This window comes from Mirounga angustirostris, unplaced genomic scaffold (genome assembly GCF_029215605.1).
Source record: "Mirounga angustirostris isolate CCGP_5_RB_7025 unplaced genomic scaffold, mMirAng1.0.hap1 SCAF_3, whole genome shotgun sequence".
Lineage (NCBI taxonomy): Eukaryota > Metazoa > Chordata > Mammalia > Carnivora > Phocidae > Mirounga > Mirounga angustirostris.
Genome location: NW_026991711.1, coordinates 79,559,422 through 79,581,297, shown reverse-complemented (window position 1 = coordinate 79,581,297; position 21,876 = coordinate 79,559,422). Strand labels below are relative to the sequence as shown.

The 21,876-nt window shown below is 35.6% G+C and overlaps 1 protein-coding gene across 3 annotated transcripts in view; it reads left to right on the top strand.

Moving 5' to 3' along the window:
• Positions 1–21,876, top strand: part of ZMYM2 (zinc finger MYM-type containing 2) — a 93,681-nt gene that overhangs the window by 8,951 nt on the left and 62,854 nt on the right. For 2 of the 3 annotated variants that reach the window (XM_045869138.3, XM_045869137.3), the window contains exons 2-5: positions 6,099–6,955; positions 11,919–12,204; positions 14,745–14,910; positions 15,700–15,912. In XM_045869138.3, the coding sequence (XP_045725094.1) occupies positions 6,109–6,955; positions 11,919–12,204; positions 14,745–14,910; positions 15,700–15,912 (1,512 nt within the window). In that variant the 5' untranslated portion in view covers positions 6,099–6,108. The remainder of the gene's footprint in view (positions 1–6,098; positions 6,956–11,918; positions 12,205–14,744; positions 14,911–15,699; positions 15,913–21,876) is intronic. The other variant, XM_045869139.3, reaches the window with a different exon arrangement.

Below are 21,876 nucleotides of genomic sequence, written 5' to 3'. Positions count from 1 at the left end.
CAAATACGACTGTAAAGCATTCATAATTTATGATGAACATCGTAGTTTGTTTGGGCTGCTACACTGAATTACCAAAGACAGCAAACACTTATTTCTCACCATTCTAAAGGCTGGGAAGTCTAAGATCAAGGCTCTGGCAGATTTGGTGTCTGGTGTGGGACAGCTTCCTGGCTCATAGATGGATTGCTATCTTCTCACTGTGTCCTCACATGGTGGAAGAGGGAAGGGAGCTCTCTGGGGTGTTTTTTATAAAAAGGGCACTAGTCCCATTCATGAGGGCTCCACCTTTGTGTCCCAATCACCTCTCAAAGGCCCTGCCTCCTAATACCATCTTAACATATAAATTTGGGGGGACCACATTCAGTCTGTGACATTGATGGAATATCAGTGGAGTATCAATATTAGAAACTTACTGAAATCTTGGGGTAAAGGCAAAAATTCCCTGGTAATTGTTTAGGAGTGAACAGTGTGCTAATTGGTTTTCACATCTGGTTATCTTTTTGAATTCTAAGAAAAATTCTAAGAACTATTTTTATACCATTTACTCTAGGGAAAATTGAGGCTCAGAGAAGTAAAGGAATTTGCTCAGTGTAAAATAGTTAATTAGAATGGATGATGCAGAAAAGTGGCTAAATGGAATAGATTTTACGTATATAATGGTAGAAGTGGTCAACTTTTAATCACATTTAATTAGGTCAACTTGTAGTCACATAAACAGTAAATTGAGTGTTTGGCGATTGAAACATATTCTCAATGACATATAGAAGTGGCCAAATATATTTATAGTATAGGATTTGAAAACAGTTGTTATAGTTGAGTAGTTACTCTGTTTTCAGAAGTGGATTACTGCAGAGAGCTAACTGGTAAAGAAAGTTCTATTCTGAGCTGCAGTGTTTTCTTCTGATTGATACCTACACTGCCATCAGAGGGTATTATGAAGTCAGTTCTAGCTTTTCTGTTTTATAAATTGTCTTGTTTTAGGTGTGCTAAAACCATAGAAAGGATCCAGAGAACTCATGCATTAAAAGCCTATGCATTTCATAACATCTGTATATTTATGCCTTCCTTATTCCTCTGAAAATTGCTGTGTTGATGAGGGTACTTCCTACTTTGTGGCACATGAATATTAACTTCAAGTTCAACTTCATTTCTTCCATTTGATACTTGTGTAGTTGGAATATTGATTTGGTTATTTTATTGAATTTTTTATTAAATAAGAGCTGTGCTATATTATTTTATTGTTCAATACTTAATTACATATCAATATGAATATTCAAAACCTAATATCCAACTTGCTAGCTGTGGTTGTGGGCAGCTTAGCTTTGAAGATTATTATTATTATTTTTAAAATAAACTTTAGGCCCAATGTGGGGCTTGAACTCACCACCCTGAGATGAAGAGTCCCATGCTCTACCGACTGAGCCAGCCAGGCACCCCTTGTTTTCAAATCCGTATAGAGAATGCAATAGTGATTTCTTTCATGGATTTGCTTTAATGTTTAACTCCTATGAATATTCGACTCATAACAAGCATCAGACAAATGTTAAAATATTAGTGGATGGATACACTTATTTTTTAAAACGAATTTATTTGAGTTTTGAAAATTTTGAATCACTGTTATTCAGCATATTTCAATTTTTAATACTTTCTGTAGTGGTAATGTTAAATTTTTTTTTTTTTATGTTTACTTAAAATTATGTGAAGGCCTTATATGAGGGTTTCCCCTAGCATATGTTACTGTTTTACCCTGAAGAAGTCTTCCTTAGTGAGGAGCTGTTTCAGAGTAATGGTGTATATATTTTATTTTATTTTATTTTTTAACCTTTATTTATTTTAGGGAGAGGGAGAGAGAGAGAGCGCACACAAGTGGGTGGAGGGGCAGAGGGGGAGAGAGAGAGAGAGAGGGAGAAATGCAGACTTCCTGCTGAGTGCGGAACCCCACTGGGGGCTCCATCCCACAACCCTGAGATCATGAACTGAGTGGAAACCAAGAGTCGGGTGCTTAACCAGCTGAGCCACCCAGGCTCAAAAATTTTAATTTTTGAAAATATTTAAATGTCTTAGAGTATGGAATGGCAATTTGTAGATCTTTGAGTAAGTCAAATCAAGCCACCCCTTAAACTTTTAAATAGAATTTGTTTTCTTTAAAGCAGATATAAATGTATCTTCTGCCATTTCCCAGTATCAACATGTCTTCCATACTGACAGAGACACAGTTCTTGCTCTTAGAGTAATGATTTGGAGACTGGTTTTGGAACTGAGCTTTACTGTGTCTGAGATACGGTTTTATTATAGAAAAGTTAACATCTCTCTTATTTAACTCAAGGTTTTGTCACAGTTAAGTGAAAATACAATAAGGCTTTTCCTATAAAATACTATTTGTTATTGAAAATATTTCATTTTCATTACTGTGTTGATTGAAACTAAACTTGGTTTGAGTAGGATGCTTAAGGTCAGAGAATAGCACATTATATATAAAATAAGGGACTAGATTGTATACCTTGACAATTAAATAATCATATTACTTAAAAATAACTCTGGTAGTCAAAATGAACATACGGGTTTTTGCCTTCTGGCCCTTCCACAAATATTTGGGACAGCTGAGTGTATACTGTGTGCCTAGGCACGCTTTTAGGTTCTAGACATTCAGTGAGAAGAGCAAATTAGTTATGGTCTATCCAGTGTTTTCATAATGTAGTCGTTATACCCCTATTTAATGTCTGTGAAAAGTGCTTATTCTTTATCCCTTTTGTTTCTGGAGATTGATAATCCCTTCCTCTTTAATGCTTTATCAACTTTATATTGTTTTCTGTTGTTGACTCCTGTTTTTCCCATTATTCATTCAGATGCTTAGCTGCCTGAAATTCGTTTTAGATTAATGTTAAATCTAAAGTGCAACTTGTTGGGGCGCCTGGGTGGCTCAGTCGTTAAATGTCTGCCTTGGCTCAGGTCATGATCCCAGGGTCCTGGGATCGAGCCCTGCATCGGGCTCCCTGCTCAGCAAGAAGCCTGCTTCTCCCTCTCCCACTCCCCCTGCTTGTGATCCCTCTCTTGCTGTGTCTCCCTCTGTCAAATAAATAAATAAAATCTTAAAAAAAAAAAAAGTGCAACTTGTTGATCACCTCTCCTACTCAGACTCCCTGCTCCTCCTCGTAAGCTATATATATATCAGTATAATGTGATCCTTTCAGAAGTTTTATTTTTTTCACGAATTTACATAAAAATATATGTAGTGTGTGTATCTTTATAGGTTTTTGGAGAATGCATAACATTGTAGTAATAATGTTCTGTGTTCTGTGACTTCCAGTCAACAGTAATTTATTGATCTTTTCATGTTAGATCTACTTTTTTTTATTTTTTATTTTTTAAAGATTTTATTTATGTGAGAGAGAATGAGAGAGAGAGCACGCATGAGAGGGGGGAGGGTCAGAGGGAGAAGCAGACTCCCTGCTGAGCAGGGAGCCCGATGTGGGACTTGATCCTGGGATTCCAGGATCATGACCTGAGCTGAAGGCAGTCGCCCAACCAACTGAGCCACCCAGGCGCCTGAGATCTACTTTTTAAAAATCACTAATCTGTTCACTTTTTTCCATCTCCTATCATCACCTTTGTTTCAGGTACTATTATCTCTCACTTCGATCAGTGGCCATCTAGTTGGTTTCTTTGCTTCTAGTCCTGCCTTTTTATAATCCATTTCCCAAATAGCAGGCCAAACAATGTATTAAAAATGTAAGCAACATGTTAACCTTTTAGTGAAAACACTACAATGATTCCTGTTACAGTAAAATCCAAACTTGGCATTTAGAATTCATGATTGCTAATTTCAGGGATGTTTACTTGTTTTGTTTACTGATTTTTTTTTTTTCCCTCTCAGGTGTCCAAATGAGTGTCTTGTACATACTAGGTTAGGTGCTTCATAAATCTTCGTTGAATGCAGTTAATGAACTAACTTGTTGGCCTTGGGGGGTTTTTCTGTGCAAGTTTTTTATCCCCTACAGTTCTTCCCTACCAACTTGTTCAGCCACATTGGTCTTTATTCTCTTGCTTGAATTCACCAACTTCATTACCTCAGGCTTTTGCAGGATGCCCTTCCTACAATTTTCCCCCAAATTGGATCTTTCTTGTCATTACAGATTTCAGTATAAGTATCACCTGCTCAAAGAGGTCTTCTCTGATCAATCTATTACCACTTTGTTTTTAAAAACTTTAATTTTTGCTTTAAAATCAAGTGAGAAATTATGTTCAGAAATTAAAATACAACAAAATATACAATGAACAATTTCTCCATCCCTGTCACCTATCTGCCAAAGTTATATTTATGTATATTAGTATCGTCTTCATTGTCCCAGACACTCCTTATAGCAAAATGAACAAATAGCAGTATATATGAAGTAGTCAATGTTCTTAAACCAGCCTTTTTTTTGTTTTTATTTTTTTAAACTGGGCTAAGTGGTTTTATTAGAGAAAGAGGATTACAAAGGATTTATAAGTTGGTGTTGGGGCTCTTAAACCAGTCTTTAACTTGTACAACCACTGTATCCTCACCTTCTCAGATGACTTACTCTGTGAAAATTAGGCTACCATGTATTAACCACTTCAGATTCCCATCCACTCCATCTACAGAGTAACCTGCAATCAGTCTATACCCACCCTTCCTTTCCCCCCCTTTTATCCCCCCCCCCCTTTTTTTTCTAATTCTCTGATTCATGTTCAGGATTAGTTCTACTACCACCTGTGTCCATGACCTCATCCTCTCCATCTGCTCAAGAACTTATTTTCATTTCTGGCTCTTCACCGTTAACTCTCTGTTGTCTCTTTGGCTTCAGCACAGCCCTGCTTATATATCAGATGCTCAGAAAATACTGGTTGAATATAGCAGAGTAATGAAGAGCTTGGACTATTGAATTATAAAGACCCGGGCATGCATTCTAGCTATGTGACTTGGGCAGGTTAGTTAGCATCTCTAAACCGTAATTTCTTATTCATTAAAATGGGACAAAAATTATAGCTATATCAAGAGTTGTTTTGAAAATGTAACCAAGAAGTGGGATGTATAAATTTCCTGTAGCCATTGTAACAGATTACCGTAAATTTTGGTGGATTAAAACAACAGAAACTTTTTTCTCTAATGATTCTGGAGGTTTTAAGTTGGAAATCAATGCCACAGGGCTCAAATCAAGGTGTCAGCAGGGCCATCCTTCCTCTGGAGGCCCTAGGAGAGAATCCATTCCTTGCCTCTCTACATTCTGGTGACTGCCAGTATTCCTTGGATGGGTTACTTCAGTCTCTGATCTCCAATATGTCTCTGTGGTCACACTGCCTTCTCTTACGCCTGCAATCTCCTTCCACCTCCCTTTGCAAGCTTGTGCATTTAGGGTCCACCCAACTAATCTGTTTTTAAATCCTCAATCTTAATCATATCTGCAAAGACCCTTTTCCCATATAAAGTAACCTTTGCAGGTTCCAGGGATTAGGATCTGATATCTTTGGGAGCCATTATTCACCCTGATATGTGGATATAAAGCACGCAGCATTGTTCCTGTCAAAGATTTAAGCTTTCTGGATAGGGTCAAGAAAGATTTCAGATTCTCAGAGGATTTAATTTATAGTTATAAGGGAGCCAGGGAATATGAGAAAAAGGAATTAAAAAAAGATGTAAGGGAAATTAGGGATTAGATTGTATCATCTTATTTAATACAGTGGGTAAATGGGATAAAAGTATAGAGAAGGGATTTTTGTTGTCAGATTTTGGTTATTTTCTTGTTCAAATACATATCGAAGGATTTATCTATATTTTCAGTATTAAAGTTTATAGCTTAAATAGTGTGGTAGAAAGGAGGTGGTAGAGGTGGAAATATACTGCATATCATTACTGAAAATCGGTTAATTACATTTCTTTTTATATTCAAGAGGTTTACATGTAAACTATGTAAAATGATTAGTGAATGAGTTCATAGATTGGATACCAAATTTTTCTTTTATTGGATAAGAATTATTGTCATTTAGAATAAAAAGAAAAGTACTTTAAAATATTTCAGTTAGAAGAACAAAAGATTATATTGACATTTGTTTTCTTCTTTTTTCCATCTCCTTTACAGGTTTCTTGGCATGGACACAGGTTCAGTGGGAGGATTAGAATTGACTGATCAGACTCCTGTTTTATTAGGGAGTACGGCCATGGCAACTAGTCTCACCAATGTAGGAAATTCATTTAGTGGTCCACCTAATCCTTTAGTTGCTAGATCTAATAAATTTCAAAACTCGTCAGTGGAAGATGATGATGATGTTGTTTTTATCGAACCTGTACAACCTCCCCCACCTTCTGCACCGGTGGTAGCTGATCAAAGAACCATAACATTTACATCATCAAAAAATGAAGAACTACAAGGAAATGATTCCAAAATTCTTCCTTCCTCAAAAGAGTTGGCTTCTCAGAAAGGAAGTGTAAGTGAGACAATTGTCATTGATGATGAAGAGGACATGGAAACAAATCAAGGGCAAGAGAAAAATTCCTCCAATTTTATTGAACGGAGACCTCCTGAGACTAAAAACAGAACCAATGATGTGGATTTCTCCACTTCCAGTTTTTCAAGAAGTAAGGTAAATGCAGGAATGGGTAATAGTGGTATCACCACAGAACCAGACTCTGAAATTCAGATTGCTAATGTTACAACCTTAGAAACAGGTGTAAGCTCTGTGAATGATGGCCAATTAGAAAATACTGACGGGCGAGATATGAACTTAATGATTACACATGTAACATCACTGCAGAATACCAACTTGGGAGATGTCTCTAACGGACTGCAGTCAAGTAATTTTGGTGTTAATATACAAACATACACCCCATCTTTAACTTCACAGACCAAGACTGGAGTAGGACCTTTTAATCCTGGTAGAATGAATGTGGCAGGAGACGTATTTCAGAATGGAGAATCTGCAACTCATCATAATCCTGGTAAGCATTAAGTGATCTACTCCATGTAAAATTGCCTGATTCTTTTTTCACTGTAGTAATTGGTATTACCTTGGTTAGTTTATTCATGTAAGAGAAGTTAATTCCATTGACTTTTAAAAGTTTGAAATTTTAGCTAAGAAGAGATGTAAAACCATGTATTTCTTTGCAGATTATTAGAAAATTAATCCCAGAAATCTATGTCTAAAGGATTGGAATAAATACTCTTCACATTCACTACCACTGGAATCTAACAGATTGGCATCTTATTTGTCATATACTTAGTTTTTGCTAATATATTTTTAGTATTTAGTAGTAATGTGTAAATAGTGAAATAAGATAAGTAGCACACTTAAGGAATAATATAGTATAATAGGTGCATTTAGATTTGTTTTTACTTTACTTGTAATTTTGATCGCTTATCTGATTTTAATTTTTTCTTATTAGCATTTTATTCCTTTTTTTAATATTTAAGGTTGGTAAATTTCTCAACTATTTGAACAATTTTTCTTCAGGCAGCTTTGCTTTGTGAAAACATTAAAAAAGAGAAGTTGTAAGAACTCTGGCTTTTGATGACCTTGTCTTTATGTCCCTTTCTCTTTCACCTCTGCCCCCAAACTTTTTTATGTCTGTCTCTCTTATATATCCTTCTCTGTTTTTCTCTCATTTTCTCATCATTTTAGGCTCATTAGCAACCTTATTGGCCTAGAAATTGTGGAGAATAATAAGGAATGACTAAAATATAGTAGTGTAGAATGGTATAAAATGCTAGTCATTTTTCCTTGTTATTTTTTTGGTTATGAGAGTAATGTTTAATTATTGAAGAATTTTTGGAAAATCTATAATTAAAAAATGAGGGAAAAAATTCCCGATAGTATTATTAACTGAAAATTACCACTGTCAGTGCTTTAAGTGACTGTCTTTAAGGTTTTTTCCATTTTATTTTTATTTTGGTTGAAATGCAACTCTGAATAATTTTGCTTCCTGTTTGTTTCCCACTTTACATTATATTTTCTCATACCGTTAACATTTATACACAAAAGTTTTAATGGCTGCACAGTAGATATGGATATACTGTTCCCATATTTGGCAGTTTATACTGTTTCCCATATTTTGCTAATTATAGGTTTATGATGAACATCTTCTCATTTCTTTAGAGTATATTCTTAGAAATGAAGTTACTAGGCCAAAGGATATCACTGTCCCCCTCCTTCCAAAGATTTTTGGTTGAAAAAATGTATTTGGTTTATAGTGATTTTGAAAGAAATAGGTTCCTTATTACTCAATTTGGAAAATTTCTCCTGCCTTCCAAGACCCTTTCCTTCTTTGTGTGTGTATATATATTCATAGGTAGGTCTGGATTGGGGGGTGATGTATGTGTGAGTTGGTATGAGCATTTTAAAGTTGTTGAAATAATACTGTCATAGTGCCTTCCAGAAAGGTTTTACCAACCTTTATATACCTACCTACCAGCTGTATATATATATATATATCTATATATACCTACCTACCAGCTGTATATATATATAAGTTTCTTTCACTGTAACCTTCTGGCTCACATAAACATTTAAGAAATGATAATGGTCAAATTAATTTCAAAATAGCCATTTTGTCTTTACTGTAATTATAAGTATATTAAAAACATAAGAGTACGAAGAGGAAAATAATTAATCTCACCATTGAGAGTAGTACACTTAATTCTAACCTGAGATCATAGTTTAGATTCAGTTTTGTAAACTCTTTTCTCCTACCATCCCTTTAAATACCTAACAATACATCTTGATATATTTGATTTTATTCTCTATTTAGCTTAGTTCCAGTTTTTACTATTTAAATAACTCAAGAATATTCTTATGCATGTATCTTAGGATCTTATTTCTTTAGGAATATTGCTGAGTCAAAGGGGCAGATCATTGTAAGAATTGTGTTCTTGGGGGGTGCCTGGCTGGCTCAGTTGGTAGAGCATGTGATTCTTGATCTTGGTGTGGTGGGTTCGAGCCCCTGTTGGGTGTAGAGATTACTTAAAAAATATTTAAAAATCAAAAAAAGAATTGTGTTCCTGTTTACTGAAACTTATACAAGGGACTATATGTTACTTATCAGAAAAACTAAACAGATACACCTTTTGCTCCTTTGTTTATGAATTAGCTCTTGTTTTTATTTGCTGCTTTGTAATTGGGAGTTATAAAATCTTGGCTATTTATACTGCCTCTCAGACTAATTGTGACTTGGGCAAATTAAGCTGTTATCCCTTGGTGTCCTTTGTATAAAATAGAGGGTTTAGATAAAACTTCTCTTCCTAAAACTGTTTTGATGTTGGAGGATGTGAAAATTTGAAAGTAGGAGAAATATAAGAGCTGAAAATAGATTAAGGGTGACATATTATTTATACAGGGTCTCAAACTAAATTTTAAAAAAAGCATGCCATTTTTTCAAAATCAAGTTAATAGATGTTCTTAAGTTTAGTTTCTTTAAGTATATATTCAAATGATAAACCTACAGAATCAAGAATCTTAAGGAGCCAGTAATTGTGTTTCAATAAGCTATTTTCTTCTAGCATATGTTCAAATATAATTTTCAATTGGAAGCCCTTCATAAAGTGAAATTTTCAGTTAGTGATTACAATTAACTCTTAAACATTGCAGGGATAAGGGGTGCCAACTCTCCCCGCCCCCCGCCCCTGTTTACTGTGCACTTGAAAATTCACATGTAACTTTTGACTCCCCCAAAATGTAACTACTAGTAGCCTACTGTTTGTTTTGCTAGTAGCCTACTGTTGACTAAAAGCCTTAATGATAGATAGTCAACACGTATTTTGTATGATATGTATTATATACTGCATTCTTACCGTAAAGTAAGCTAGAGAAAAGAATGGTTTTTTTTTTTTTTTTAAAGATTTTATTTATTTATTCATGAGAGACAGAGAGAGAGAGAGAGAGAGGCAGAGGGAGAAGCAGGCTCCCAAGGAGCAGGGAGCCCGATGGTGGGACTCGATCCCAGGACCCCGAGATCATGACCTGAGCCGAAGGCAGACGCTTAACCATCTGAGCCACCCAGGTGCCCGAGAAAAGAATGTTATTAAGAAAATCATAAAGAAGGGCGCCTGGGTGGCTCAGTTGGTTAAGTGACTGCCTTCACCTCAGGTCATGATCCCGGGGTCCTGGGATTGAGTCCTACATCAGGTTCCCCCTGCTCTGCGGGGAGCCTGCTTCTCCCTCTGCCTGCCACTCCCCCTGCTTGTGCTCTCTCTCTCTGTCAAATAAATAAATAAAATCTTTAAAAAAAAAAATCGTAAGGAAAATAAAATACCTTTATAATACTGTATAATAAAAAAGTCTGCATATAAGTGGACTCATGTAGTTCAAAGCCAGGCTGTTGAAGGGGCAACTGATTTTCTTCATATCCATTAATATTTTTACCTGTTTATTAAAACTGGTACATTACCTTCATAATAGCAGGATAACAGGATTCTAGAATGCACTCAGTTTACTCTGTATAAAGTACAGTTTTTGTGGGAAGGCATATTGTGGAGTAAGGTAAAATTTTAATAACAGTGTTATGTAGCCCCTTGAAATCATTAGGTTGATGGACTGGGTTGGAACCAGGAAATCACCCTCCTTAAGGTTTTGATAGTAGAGAAGTTTTCCTGAGCTCCAGATATATTTGTACTTCTGTGGAAGGAAAAAAAATTGTTTTTCGTATAGAAGGGCAACGTTTTATGTATGGAAGTTCAAAATTTGGAAGAACCTTTCTAGGTTACTAGAGACAATAGAAATGGTGGTCTATAAAGTTTCAGAAGGGAAAAAAGTTATGGTATTGTTAGTGTGGTGAGGTTTGTGGAGTAGTAACTAGTGTAGTAAGCTGGACACTTCCTGTTAAGCACCAAAGAAGCTTACTATTAAAGAGAGAAAAGATAAATTACTCTGCACTCCAGTGTTATCTTTTAATTCTGTGCAATACTGAAACTTTGCGGTGAGAGAGTAATGAGATGTTGGGTTGGTCACTATATGTTGGCTTATCACTTCTGTGTTACACTCTGATTTCTTTGAGATTATGTGCTCTAGAGGCCATGAAAAAAGCTGTTTTAAAAAGCTGTTTTGAGGTGTGCCTGGGTGGCTCAGATGGTTAAGTGTCCACTCTTGATCTCAGCTCAGGTCTTGATCTCTGGGTTGTGCGTTCAAGCACCATGTTGGGTGGAGCCAGTGTGGAGCCCACTTAAAAAATATATGTATTTTTAATATAATCCTGTATAAACTTTATCAAACCTGTACTGTATTTGTCAAAGGTTCTGATTGGTCAAGATTTTATTATAGTTTTATGTTGATGTATGTGTTCCTTACTTAAAGGAATATTCTATAAATTAATTCTTCCTGATTAATAAATAATGACTAATATTTTTTAGTGCTTCCTCTATGCTAGTCACTATGGTTTATTGCATGTATTATCATTTAATGTTACCATTCGTATAAGTTTGGTACAATTTCCAGTTTAGAGAAGAGTTAGGCACAGAGTTTAACTTTCCAGTCTAGTGATTGGAGTCTAAATGTTAACCAGGCTTGCTTGCTTGCTTGCTTGCTTGCTTCCTTCCTTCCTTCCTTCTTCTCTTTCTTTCTTTGACAGAGAGAGAGAGAGAGAGAGACAGTGAAAGAGGGAACACAAGCAGGGGGAGTGGGAGAGGGAGAAGCAGGCCCCCCACTGAGCAGGGAGCCGGATGCGGGGCTCAATCGCAGGACCCTGGAATCATGACCTGAGCTGAAGGCAGATGCTTAAAGACTGAGCCACCCAGGCGCACCTCAACCAGGCATTCTTATTCCAAAACTTTGGTTTTTATTTATCTGCTATACTGCTGCCTTATTAATGTCTTAAACTTGTACAAGATGGGAAGTTAAAACTGTTTATGTAATAACATTGTCAATGTGTGTAAATACCTGTTTCATTACTTTTCCTTGTGCATTTTGTTTTTAAGATTCCTGGATTTCCCAGTCAGCTTCATTTCCTCGTAATCAGAAACAACCAGGGGTGGATTCTTTATCACCAGTGGCCTCGCTTCCTAAACAAATTTTCCAGCCATCTGCACAACAACAACCCACTAAGCCAGTTAAAGTCACTTGTGCAAACTGCAAAAAACCTTTACAGAAGGGACAGACAGCTTATCAACGAAAAGGATCAGCTCACCTCTTTTGTTCTACCACCTGCCTTTCTTCCTTCTCTCACAAGCCGGCTCCAAAGAAACTTTGTGTTATGTGTAAAAAGTAAGGTTTACCTTTCCTTTTTTTTTTTTTAAATTGAAGTACAGTTGACACAATGGTGTTACATTAGTTTCAGGTATACAACATAGGGATCTGACAAGTCTGTAGATTATGCTTTGCTCACCAAAAGTGTAGGTAAGGCTTACCTTTCAACATAATTCCATATGATTGAATATTGGTGGTATATAATTTTAGGTAAATTATAAGAGTCTTAGACTTGATCTTAGCCATAAGGCCGAGAAGCAATTATAAGAGTCTTAGAGGTGATTTCTGGTGTTTGAAAAATTGGTAAGCCAGTTGTTTGAATCTTAAAGCCAAACTTTCTCTACCACCACCAGGTGGCTTATGATTAAAAGGCTTCCAATTTGGATAGGCTTTGGGGTTGGTTGGTTTGTGTTTGTTTATTTATTTATTTATTCATAAAAGATTAATTGATTTATTTGAGAGAGAGAGCACGTGCGTAAGCTTGCAGTAGGGAGGGGGGCAGAGGGAGAGGGAGAGAGAGAATCTCAAGCAGACTCCATACCGAGCATGGAGCCGGACATGGGGCTTAATCCCTGAGACCACGACCCTAGCATAAATCAAGAGTTGGATGCCTAGCTGACTAAGCCACGCAGGTACCCCTGGGGTTGATTTAAACACTAGGCCCTTGTAATTTTGTCTGTAATCTCCATTGGACTTCTTGAATTTGTCAAAATGCATACATGTTTATTTGCATTATTAATTATTAGAATTTAGTTCTAGCCAGATAAAATTGTTTTGCAGTTTATATATAACTAGTTCTGTATAAAAATAGGTCAAATTTTGTACTATCTTCATCTTAAGATTATTTTAAATTGGCAAGTCTTTGGATTTTCTGTTTTTATGTCTGTTTTGAACATTAAATCATTAGAATACTCACCGTTTTAAGACTCAGGTACCAGTTTTTTGATAGCCTTGGAGAGAGACACTTCTTCTGCCAATTTTTAGGTCTGGCTTCAACTAGTTAAAAATAAATGGAATATTGGGGTACCTAGGTGGCTCAGTTGGTTGATCTCAGCTCAGGTCTTGATCCTCAGGGTTGTGAGTTGGAGCCCTGTTGGGCTCTGTGCTGAGCCTACTTAAAAAAAAGTGGAATATGGCATATTATGTGTATGGTCAGACCTGGTAGATTTTCTTTCTGTATCGTCCTCTTGGTGTAGCCCAAGTTTGTGAAGATATTTTTAGATCTTAGAACTTTGAAAAAGGCTTAGTGTTCTGTACAAGTTTAATAAATTCAAATATTGGAACAGTTATCTAGTTTTTAGACTGCTTTATAGTAGTAAACTTTTACATACTATAATATTAGGACCTCAAAATTGAGAATTTTATTAAAGGAAAACTTCACAGGTCATCAGTATTGTTTTCTACCATTTCTTTTTTTAAACATTTTCTTTATTTGAGAGAGAGAGCAGGAGAGCGAGCGAGTAAGCAGGGGGGAGGAGCAGAGGGAGAGGGAAAAGCAGGCTCCATGCTGAAGGGAGCCTGACGTGGGGCTCAGTCCCAGGACCCTGGGATCATGACCTGAGCCGAAGGCAGATGCTTAACCGACTGAGCCACCCAGGCGCCCTGTTTTCTACCATTTCTAATTGCATTTGGAGAGCTGTAGAGAATGTATAGAATGGTAGGTGGGGTTATTTTGGGTTATGGGTATGGGAGTTTACTTAAGTTCAATTATCCTCTCTAGAATATATGTCATATTTCTGTGACCTAGATCTTCCAAGCTTTCTACTTACCCATGGGAAAGGAATTGACTAGGTATTATGAATTTATACCTCAGATTAGACCTGGACATTAAACTCCATATAAATAATACTTTCTTAAAAAAAATATTTTATTTCGATTTTATTATTTTTAGATTTTATTTATTTATTTGACAGAGATACAAGAGCAGGAACACAAGCAGGGGGAGTGGGGAAGGGAGAAGCAGTCTTCCCGCTGAGCAAGGAGCCCGACGTGGGGCTGGATCCCAGGACCCTGGGATCATGACCTGAGCCGAAGACAGAAGCTTAATGACTGAGCCACCCAGGCGCTCCTAACAGATTTTATTTATTTATTTGACAGAGAGATAGCACAAGTAGGCAGAGTGGCAGGCAGAGGGAGAGGGAGAAGCAGGCTCTCCGCCAAGCAGGCAGCCCAGTGCGGGGCTTGATCCCAGGACTGTGGGATCATGACCTGAGCCGAAGGCAGCCACTTAACTGACTGAGCCACCCAGGTGCCCAAACAATTTTTTTTTTTTTTTTTTTTTAAGTATTTCCAATATCTGAAAGCCTTGTGAAGGAGTTTGAAGATAAATTGAACACTGGCAAAGATTTAATATTGTAAGATACTTTTGCTTCTTAATCTTCTGTGTTCATATTTTATTGCCAAGAGGTTTTAAATAGTAAAAGTGATTTAATGGACCTAAAAATGGTGTTTGATTCCCAGGGTTCAGTTTATGGAAATTAGAAATGTTAGTTATTACTCTTATATTTGATTTCTTTTAAAACATAATTTTACTTTAAGTTGTTCTGCTTATTTTTCAGAGATATAACGACAATGAAAGGAACCATTGTTGCTCAAGTGGATTCAAGTGAATCCTTCCAGGAATTCTGTAGTACATCTTGTTTGTCTCTCTATGAGGACAAACAGAATCCTACTAAAGGAGCTCTAAATAAATCAAGATGTACAATTTGTGGTAAACTAACAGAGGTTTGTATTTTTGTACCTTTTCTCTTTAGTTCTAACTAATGGGAATATTCTTAACTTTAGTTATGATTAATTTTCAGTATATATTTCCTTAAAACTGAGGATATATAAAATTTATCTTATATCCCATTATGTAATCCCATTCTCCCATGGGGAGAATGATTTAGGAAATATTAAAATATAATATTATATTAATTGACTCTTTTCTTGAGGTTTGGAACACGTAAAGACAAAACCATAGTGTTTAAACATATAGGTTGACTACCGAAGAAAGACAACAAAATAGAATGCTTAAGAAGGAGAACAAGTGGAGGAAATATTTTTTGATAACTGCACATTATTCATATGGTATTAAAGTTTTTGCATTTGTTTGAAGAAAAAGAAACCTGTGTACTATACATACCTCATTTGAATTATTTATAATATTGGTTCTCTCCTCCCTTTCTAGAGCAATGTACTTAATTTTAGTTCCTTTTGGATTTGTCTAAGGATTTCCAGTCTGTTTGTTTTAGAATTTTATACTGACATTATCCAAACTGGGTTGTTTCCTATCATTTTTTTAGATATTTCTAGAGAAGTTTGTAGTGATGTCAGTAGTGGTTCCCCCTGTGACATACATGTATTTCTTGTGTGTATAAAATAGTTCAAAGAATAATGAAAGGTATTTTGTTTTTCTCTTTACCTAAATAAGCCTTCCACAGAAAAATTACTGAGGCATTTTCTTTCATTGGTGCACCTTGTTATTAATGTACTTGTGATACTCATTTGTCTTTTTTGTTTGCTTGTTTTTAGATTCGCCATGAAGTTAGCTTTAAAAATATGACTCATAAGCTGTGCAGTGACCACTGCTTTAATAGATACAGAATGGCCAATGGTTTAATAATGAATTGCTGTGAACAGTGTGGCGAGTACCTGCCCAGCAAAGGTGCTGGAAATAATGTCCTGGTGATTGATGGTCAGCAGAAACGATTTTGCTGTCAAAGTTGTGTCAGTGAATACAAACAGGTAATTCATGATCTAATCAAAATTGGCCATTCTTTTGAATATGTTTTAAATTGTAATAGTTTTACTTTAGCAGCATTTATTAACTAGGTTTATCCTGGAATCTCATTTAATTCCATTATTGTATTCATCTCTTGGAGATGACCTATCCCAAATGAATACTGATAATATGTAGATTATTGGGCATTGTGTGATTTTACATATCATGGTAAATGCTAGCAGAATGATGCCTCATTTGAAATATTTGTTTATGGGTAGAGGAGAGGGGTTGCAAATAATGATTTTTCAAAGCTTAGCTTAGCAATGATTATCTTATTTATATTTCAGTGTTAAGGTCTTTTGATTTAGTTTGTTTTTGAATATATACATATGGTTCAAAAGTAAAATGTACATAAAACAATATATTCAGAGAGGACCAGCTCCTATTTCTATCTTCTCCTTTTGGTTCTGCTTATCTTTTATAGGTATTAGCTTTTCAGTTCTTAATATTTTATGTGTTCTGTTATTTATGAAAAATTAAGAAAATATATAATTCATTCTTAGTTTCTCTTTTTTCTATAGAAAAGACAGCATACTCTATGTACTATGCTGCATCTTCCATTTTTTACTTCATACTATATCTTGGAAATCATTGTATATCAATGATAATGGACTTTCCAGTTTTTTTTAATGGCTGCTTAAGTTAAATTTTCAGGAAATTTGTGAGCTGGTTATTAAAAACACTATTAAAAATAAATTAAACATAGATAAGTTTATATTAGTCTGCTAGGGCTGCCATAACAAAATACCAGACTAGAGGGCTCAAACAAATTAATTTCTCACAGTTCTGAGGCTACAAGTGTAAGACCAAGGTGCCTTTCTGGGTTGGTTTCTGGTGAGGCTGCTCTTTGAGCCTTGCAGATATCTTCCTTCTTGCGGTGTCCTCACCTGGTCTTTCCTTTTTGCAAAAGGATGGTGGGGGTAGGGGAGGAGAGGGGATCTTGGGTATCTCTTCCTCTTCTTATAAGGAAGGACCTTAGTCCTGTCTGATTAGGACCGCACTCTTAGTACTTATTTAACCTTAACTGCCCCCTTATAGGCCCAATTCCAAATATAATCTCATTAGGAGTAGGGCTTCAACATATGAATTTTGGGGGGAACACAATTCAGACCTTACCAATATTGAAAACAAAATAAGTGCTCAAAACCTATTACTTTCTAATTATTGTATTTTAATATTATTTGTATTCTTAAGGTTATTTGTGTCTGTTGTGTTTATATAATGGAGATATTACACATAATGGTGTGCTTTTGTGCATCTCTTCCCAGTTTCATGTTTAGTTTCATTTTGTAGCCTGAAATTAGCCATAGTGGGAGTATTTTCATGGCAAATGTTGCAAATTATGTCTCCCTTAATCTCTGACGAGCTAGTGGTTAACCATGTCCCAGACAGCACTGGGCTATATGATAATTTATTTGTTCACTTTGCTATTGGATGATATTGGGGATATTTCCAGTTTTTTGCTATTTGAAATAATAGATGATGAATAACCTGGTGTATGCTTTATTCTGTGGAGGTATGGCATCAGGGTAGATTCCTAGAGGCTGGATTGCTTGTCTAAGGAATGCATATGTTAGTTTGTTAGATATTGTTAAATTCCCCTCTGTTACAATTGTACCAGTTTGCATTTCTCTCAGTAATATATGTGGAAGTGCCAGTTTCTCCGTTGCCTGTCCAACTGAGAATATTAACACATCATTCTGATTGGTAAAAATGATATGTTAATATTGTTGTAATATGTAGTCTTTTTATTAGGAATGATGAGCAGTTTTTTATATTTCAGAAGTAATTGTCTTTCCTTTTTTGTGAACTATTTACTTACCTCTTTTACCCATTTTTTGTTTGGGTTTTGATCTTCTCAGCTTTTTCCATTACATTGAACATTTATTATGGGGCATCTGGGCCTCTGACTGTTGATCTCAGCTCAGGTCTTTATCTCAGGGTTGTGAGTTCAGGCCCCATATTGGGCTCCATACTGAGTGTGGAGCCTACATTATAAATAAATAAATAAATAAATAAACAAATAAATAAATAGAACATTTATTTTAATGAGCCAAATGCATTTGTAATTTGCTTACAAACAATTATTTAACATCTGCCATGTTGCAGGTACTGTCTTACTTGCTTGGAATAGTACTTGTGGAAAGTAAAGTAGACATAGTTACTGCTTTCGTAGGATTTGCATTGGGGTGGCATACTTCAAATTAGTTAGTATTAGGAAAGCTATATGGTGATTGAAAGGACCAGATTAATCATAATCTTCAAGACTTCATTATAGTGTTTGATGTTTGATGATTATGTTGCATTTATTATCTTCTGATACGTAGAAGGTTTGGTTAAGAGTGCTGGCTTTAGTAAGTTAGTGTGGGTTAAAATCCTGGCGGCACCAGTCATCCGTGTCATGAGCAAATTATTTAACCTTTGTGCCTTGCCTCATTTCACCGTGTGTAAAGTTGTGGAAATAGCAGTCCCTGTCTTATAGTGTTTTTAATAAATGAAATCTGAGCCTTTCTTCTTGATTTTTAAAATCCAACTTCAAGAAACTGAACATTACCAATTCTCCATCAGCCCCTTTGTGTTCTCTCCCAATTACTATCCCTTTCTGCCTCCTAAAAGATACCCACTGTTTTTGACTTCTAACATGGTCTGACTTTATAAAGTTTATGTAAGTGGCATTAATATGTAATGATACCCTTCCATGTTACATATAACTGTGATTGGATGTTTATATAAATTTTTGTCATGTAACATTTTAAATTTTATTGTCTCTTTAAAAAAAAAATAAATTTTATTGTCAAATTTAAGTTTTCTTTTATTGCTTCTGGATTTTGTTTCATACACTTTCCTCACTCCCAGACTATAAAGGAATGCTTTTCATGTTTTCCTTCTGTTTGCAAGGCTTCATTTTAATATTTCAATCTTTAATGCATTTAATGGAATTTATTCTGGTATATTGTTGAATTATGGGTTAAGTATTATCTGCATCCAAATGATTGTCCTTGAGAATCAGCATCTTTGTGGTGTCAAGATGTCCTATCATAGAACAAGGGATTTCATTCTATTTGTTATATCAGTATGTTCCTGTTAAATTCATAAATATTTTGGGACGCCTGGGTGGCTCAGTTAAGCATCTGCCTGCATCTGCCGCAATGGGTTCTCTGCTCAGTGGGGAGCGTTCTTCTCCCTCTGCCTGCCCCTTGTGCTCTCTCCCTGCTTGTGTGCGATTTCTCTCTCACACACAAATAAATAAATAAAATCTAAAAAAAAAAAAAATCATAAATATTTTTTAATCTTCTTGTTGCTGTTTTATTTTAAAGATTTTATTTATTTGAGAGAGAGAGTGAGGGCTTGGAGACTTGGGCAGGAGCAGGGGGAATAGCAGGAGGGGGAGGGAGAAGGGAAAGGGAGGGAATCCCTAGCAAACTCAGCACTCAGCACTGAGCGCTGAGCCCAACCCTGGGCTCTATCTCACAACCCTGAAAATTCATGACCTGAGTAGGATGCTTAACTGACTGAGCCATCCAGGCACCCCTGATACTATTTTAAATGAGGTTTTCTTTACCATTATTTTATGTGTGTGTGTACATGTATGATGCACATATATTTTTTGATTTTAAATACCTGCTATCTAACTAAATCATCATCATTGGTTAATTTTCTTGGATTTTTAACTAAACCATCATACCATCTGCAAATAGAGAAAGTTTAGATTTTTCTTTACATTTCTCATTCCCATTATTATTTTGTCTTGCCTGATGGCGTTTCCTAATAACTCCAGTACAGTTTTGAATAGTGGAAGTAGTGAATATCTTTGTTTTTCCAGTGGGAATTTCTTTGGTGTTTTCTTATTAAATTAGATGCTGGCTTTAGGGTTGAGGTAAATATATTTTACCATATTAAAAAAGTACCCATTGAATTTTGTTTTATTAAGTATTTTATCAAAAATGAATGTTGAGTTTTGAAGGTCTTCATGTCTATGGAGGTGATTGTATGATTTTTTTCCTCTCCTTTTAATCTATTAATATGTGAATTATTTTAATGAGTTTTGTAATCCATCTAACTGTTCTTGCATTGCTAGAATAAACCATACCAGGTCATCATTATATTTTAAATTTCAGTTGTCATTGTTTATATTTAGTACTTTCCCATTGGTATTCATAAGTGACATTAGTCTTTAGTTTCCCTTTTTTGGGTGCATTCCTTGAGATGTCAGTGTTATAGTTGCTTTAAAAAAATGCTTAAAAGCAAAATTCTTACCTTTACATGCTTAAAACAATAAAAATGAAAATAAATGAATTAAATAATTAATACAAAAAGTTATAAAAAGAAAACAAACTAAGAAGAAAAGGAATAAAAGTAGGAGTGAGTTAGGAAATAAAAGCTTTTATGGTAATTAAGTTCCGTGAAAAACTAGACCAGCTGATCATTAATCCGGAAAAGAGGTTTAATAAAAATGCTCAAATTCACAAAAATAAGAAATGACAAAGTGGACTTAACCATCAAAACAGAGGAAATGGAAGAAAATCATTTCAAAGGGACTACTTTGTATATAACTTTATATAAAAATGTTGAAAACCTAGATTGAGTAATTTTCCATGAAAATAGAATTTTTGTGTGTGTGAAAATATAATTTACCTAAATTGACCCCAGAGCAGATAAAATAAGGCAGAGAAATTTCCATTGAAGAAATAGAGATAGTTATCAATGAACTACCCCACAAAGAGAAACAGACTCCGTTGTTTCTTTTTTTTAAGATTTTATTTATTAGAGAGAGCACTAGCGGAGAGGGAAGAGTAGAGGAAGGGGAGAAGCAGACTTCCCGCTGAGCAGGGAGCCTGACGTGGGGCCCGATCCTAAGACCCTGGGATCTTGACCTGAGGTGAAGGCAGATGCTTAACTGACTGAGCCACCCAGGAGCCCTGACTCAGATATTTCATAGGGAAATTCCATCAGATTTAAACTAGGTAATCGCATTGCTATTTTAAACCATTCCAGAGCATAAAATGGTAAGAAAATAACTCAAAGTTTTTAAAATTGTGATAAATGTATATAAAACAAAATTTCCAATTGTTTTGAAACATTTTTAAGTATACAGTTGTCATGAAATACATTCATAATGTGCAATCATCATCTATTTTTAGAACTTTTAATTTTTTAATTTTTATTTTTTAAAGATTTTATGTATTTGTGTGTGTGAGAGAGAGAGAGCACACAAGCAGGGGGAGCAGCAGGCAGAGGGAGAAGCAGGCTCTGCTGAGCAAGGAGCCCGACATGGGATATGATCCCAGGACCCTGGGATCATGATCTGAGCTGAAGGCAGACATTTAACCCACTGAGCCACCCCGGGCGTCCCTATTTTTAGAACTTTTTAATGACTCAAACAGAAACTGACAAGCCAGTAACTCCTCATTTTCTCTTAACCTCCCTGGTCCCTGGTAATTTCTAATCTACTTTGTGTCTTTATGAGTTTGCCTATTCTAGATCATATACTTGAAGTCATACATTATCTGTCCTTTTGTGTCTAGTTTATTTCACTTAGGGTAGCGTTTTCAGTTTCATCCATGTTGTAGCATTACTTTTTACCTCTGAATAATGCTCATATATAGGCCACATTTTGTTTATCTATTCATTTGTTGCAGGGCATTTTGGTTGTTTCCAACCTTTTGGCTAGTGTGAATCATGCTGCAGTGAGCATTGGCATGCAAGTATCAGTTTGAGTCGTATATTTTAGTTCTTCTGGGTATATACCTAAGAGTGGATTTGTTTGGTCATAGGCTAATTTTATGTTTAGCTCTCTTAGGAACTGTGAAACTATTTTCCGAAACAACTGTATTGATAATTTACAATCCTAACAACAATACATGAGGTTTCCATTTACTGTACCTCTTTCCCAGCACTTAATTACTTTGTTTTTTAACATTTGCTTT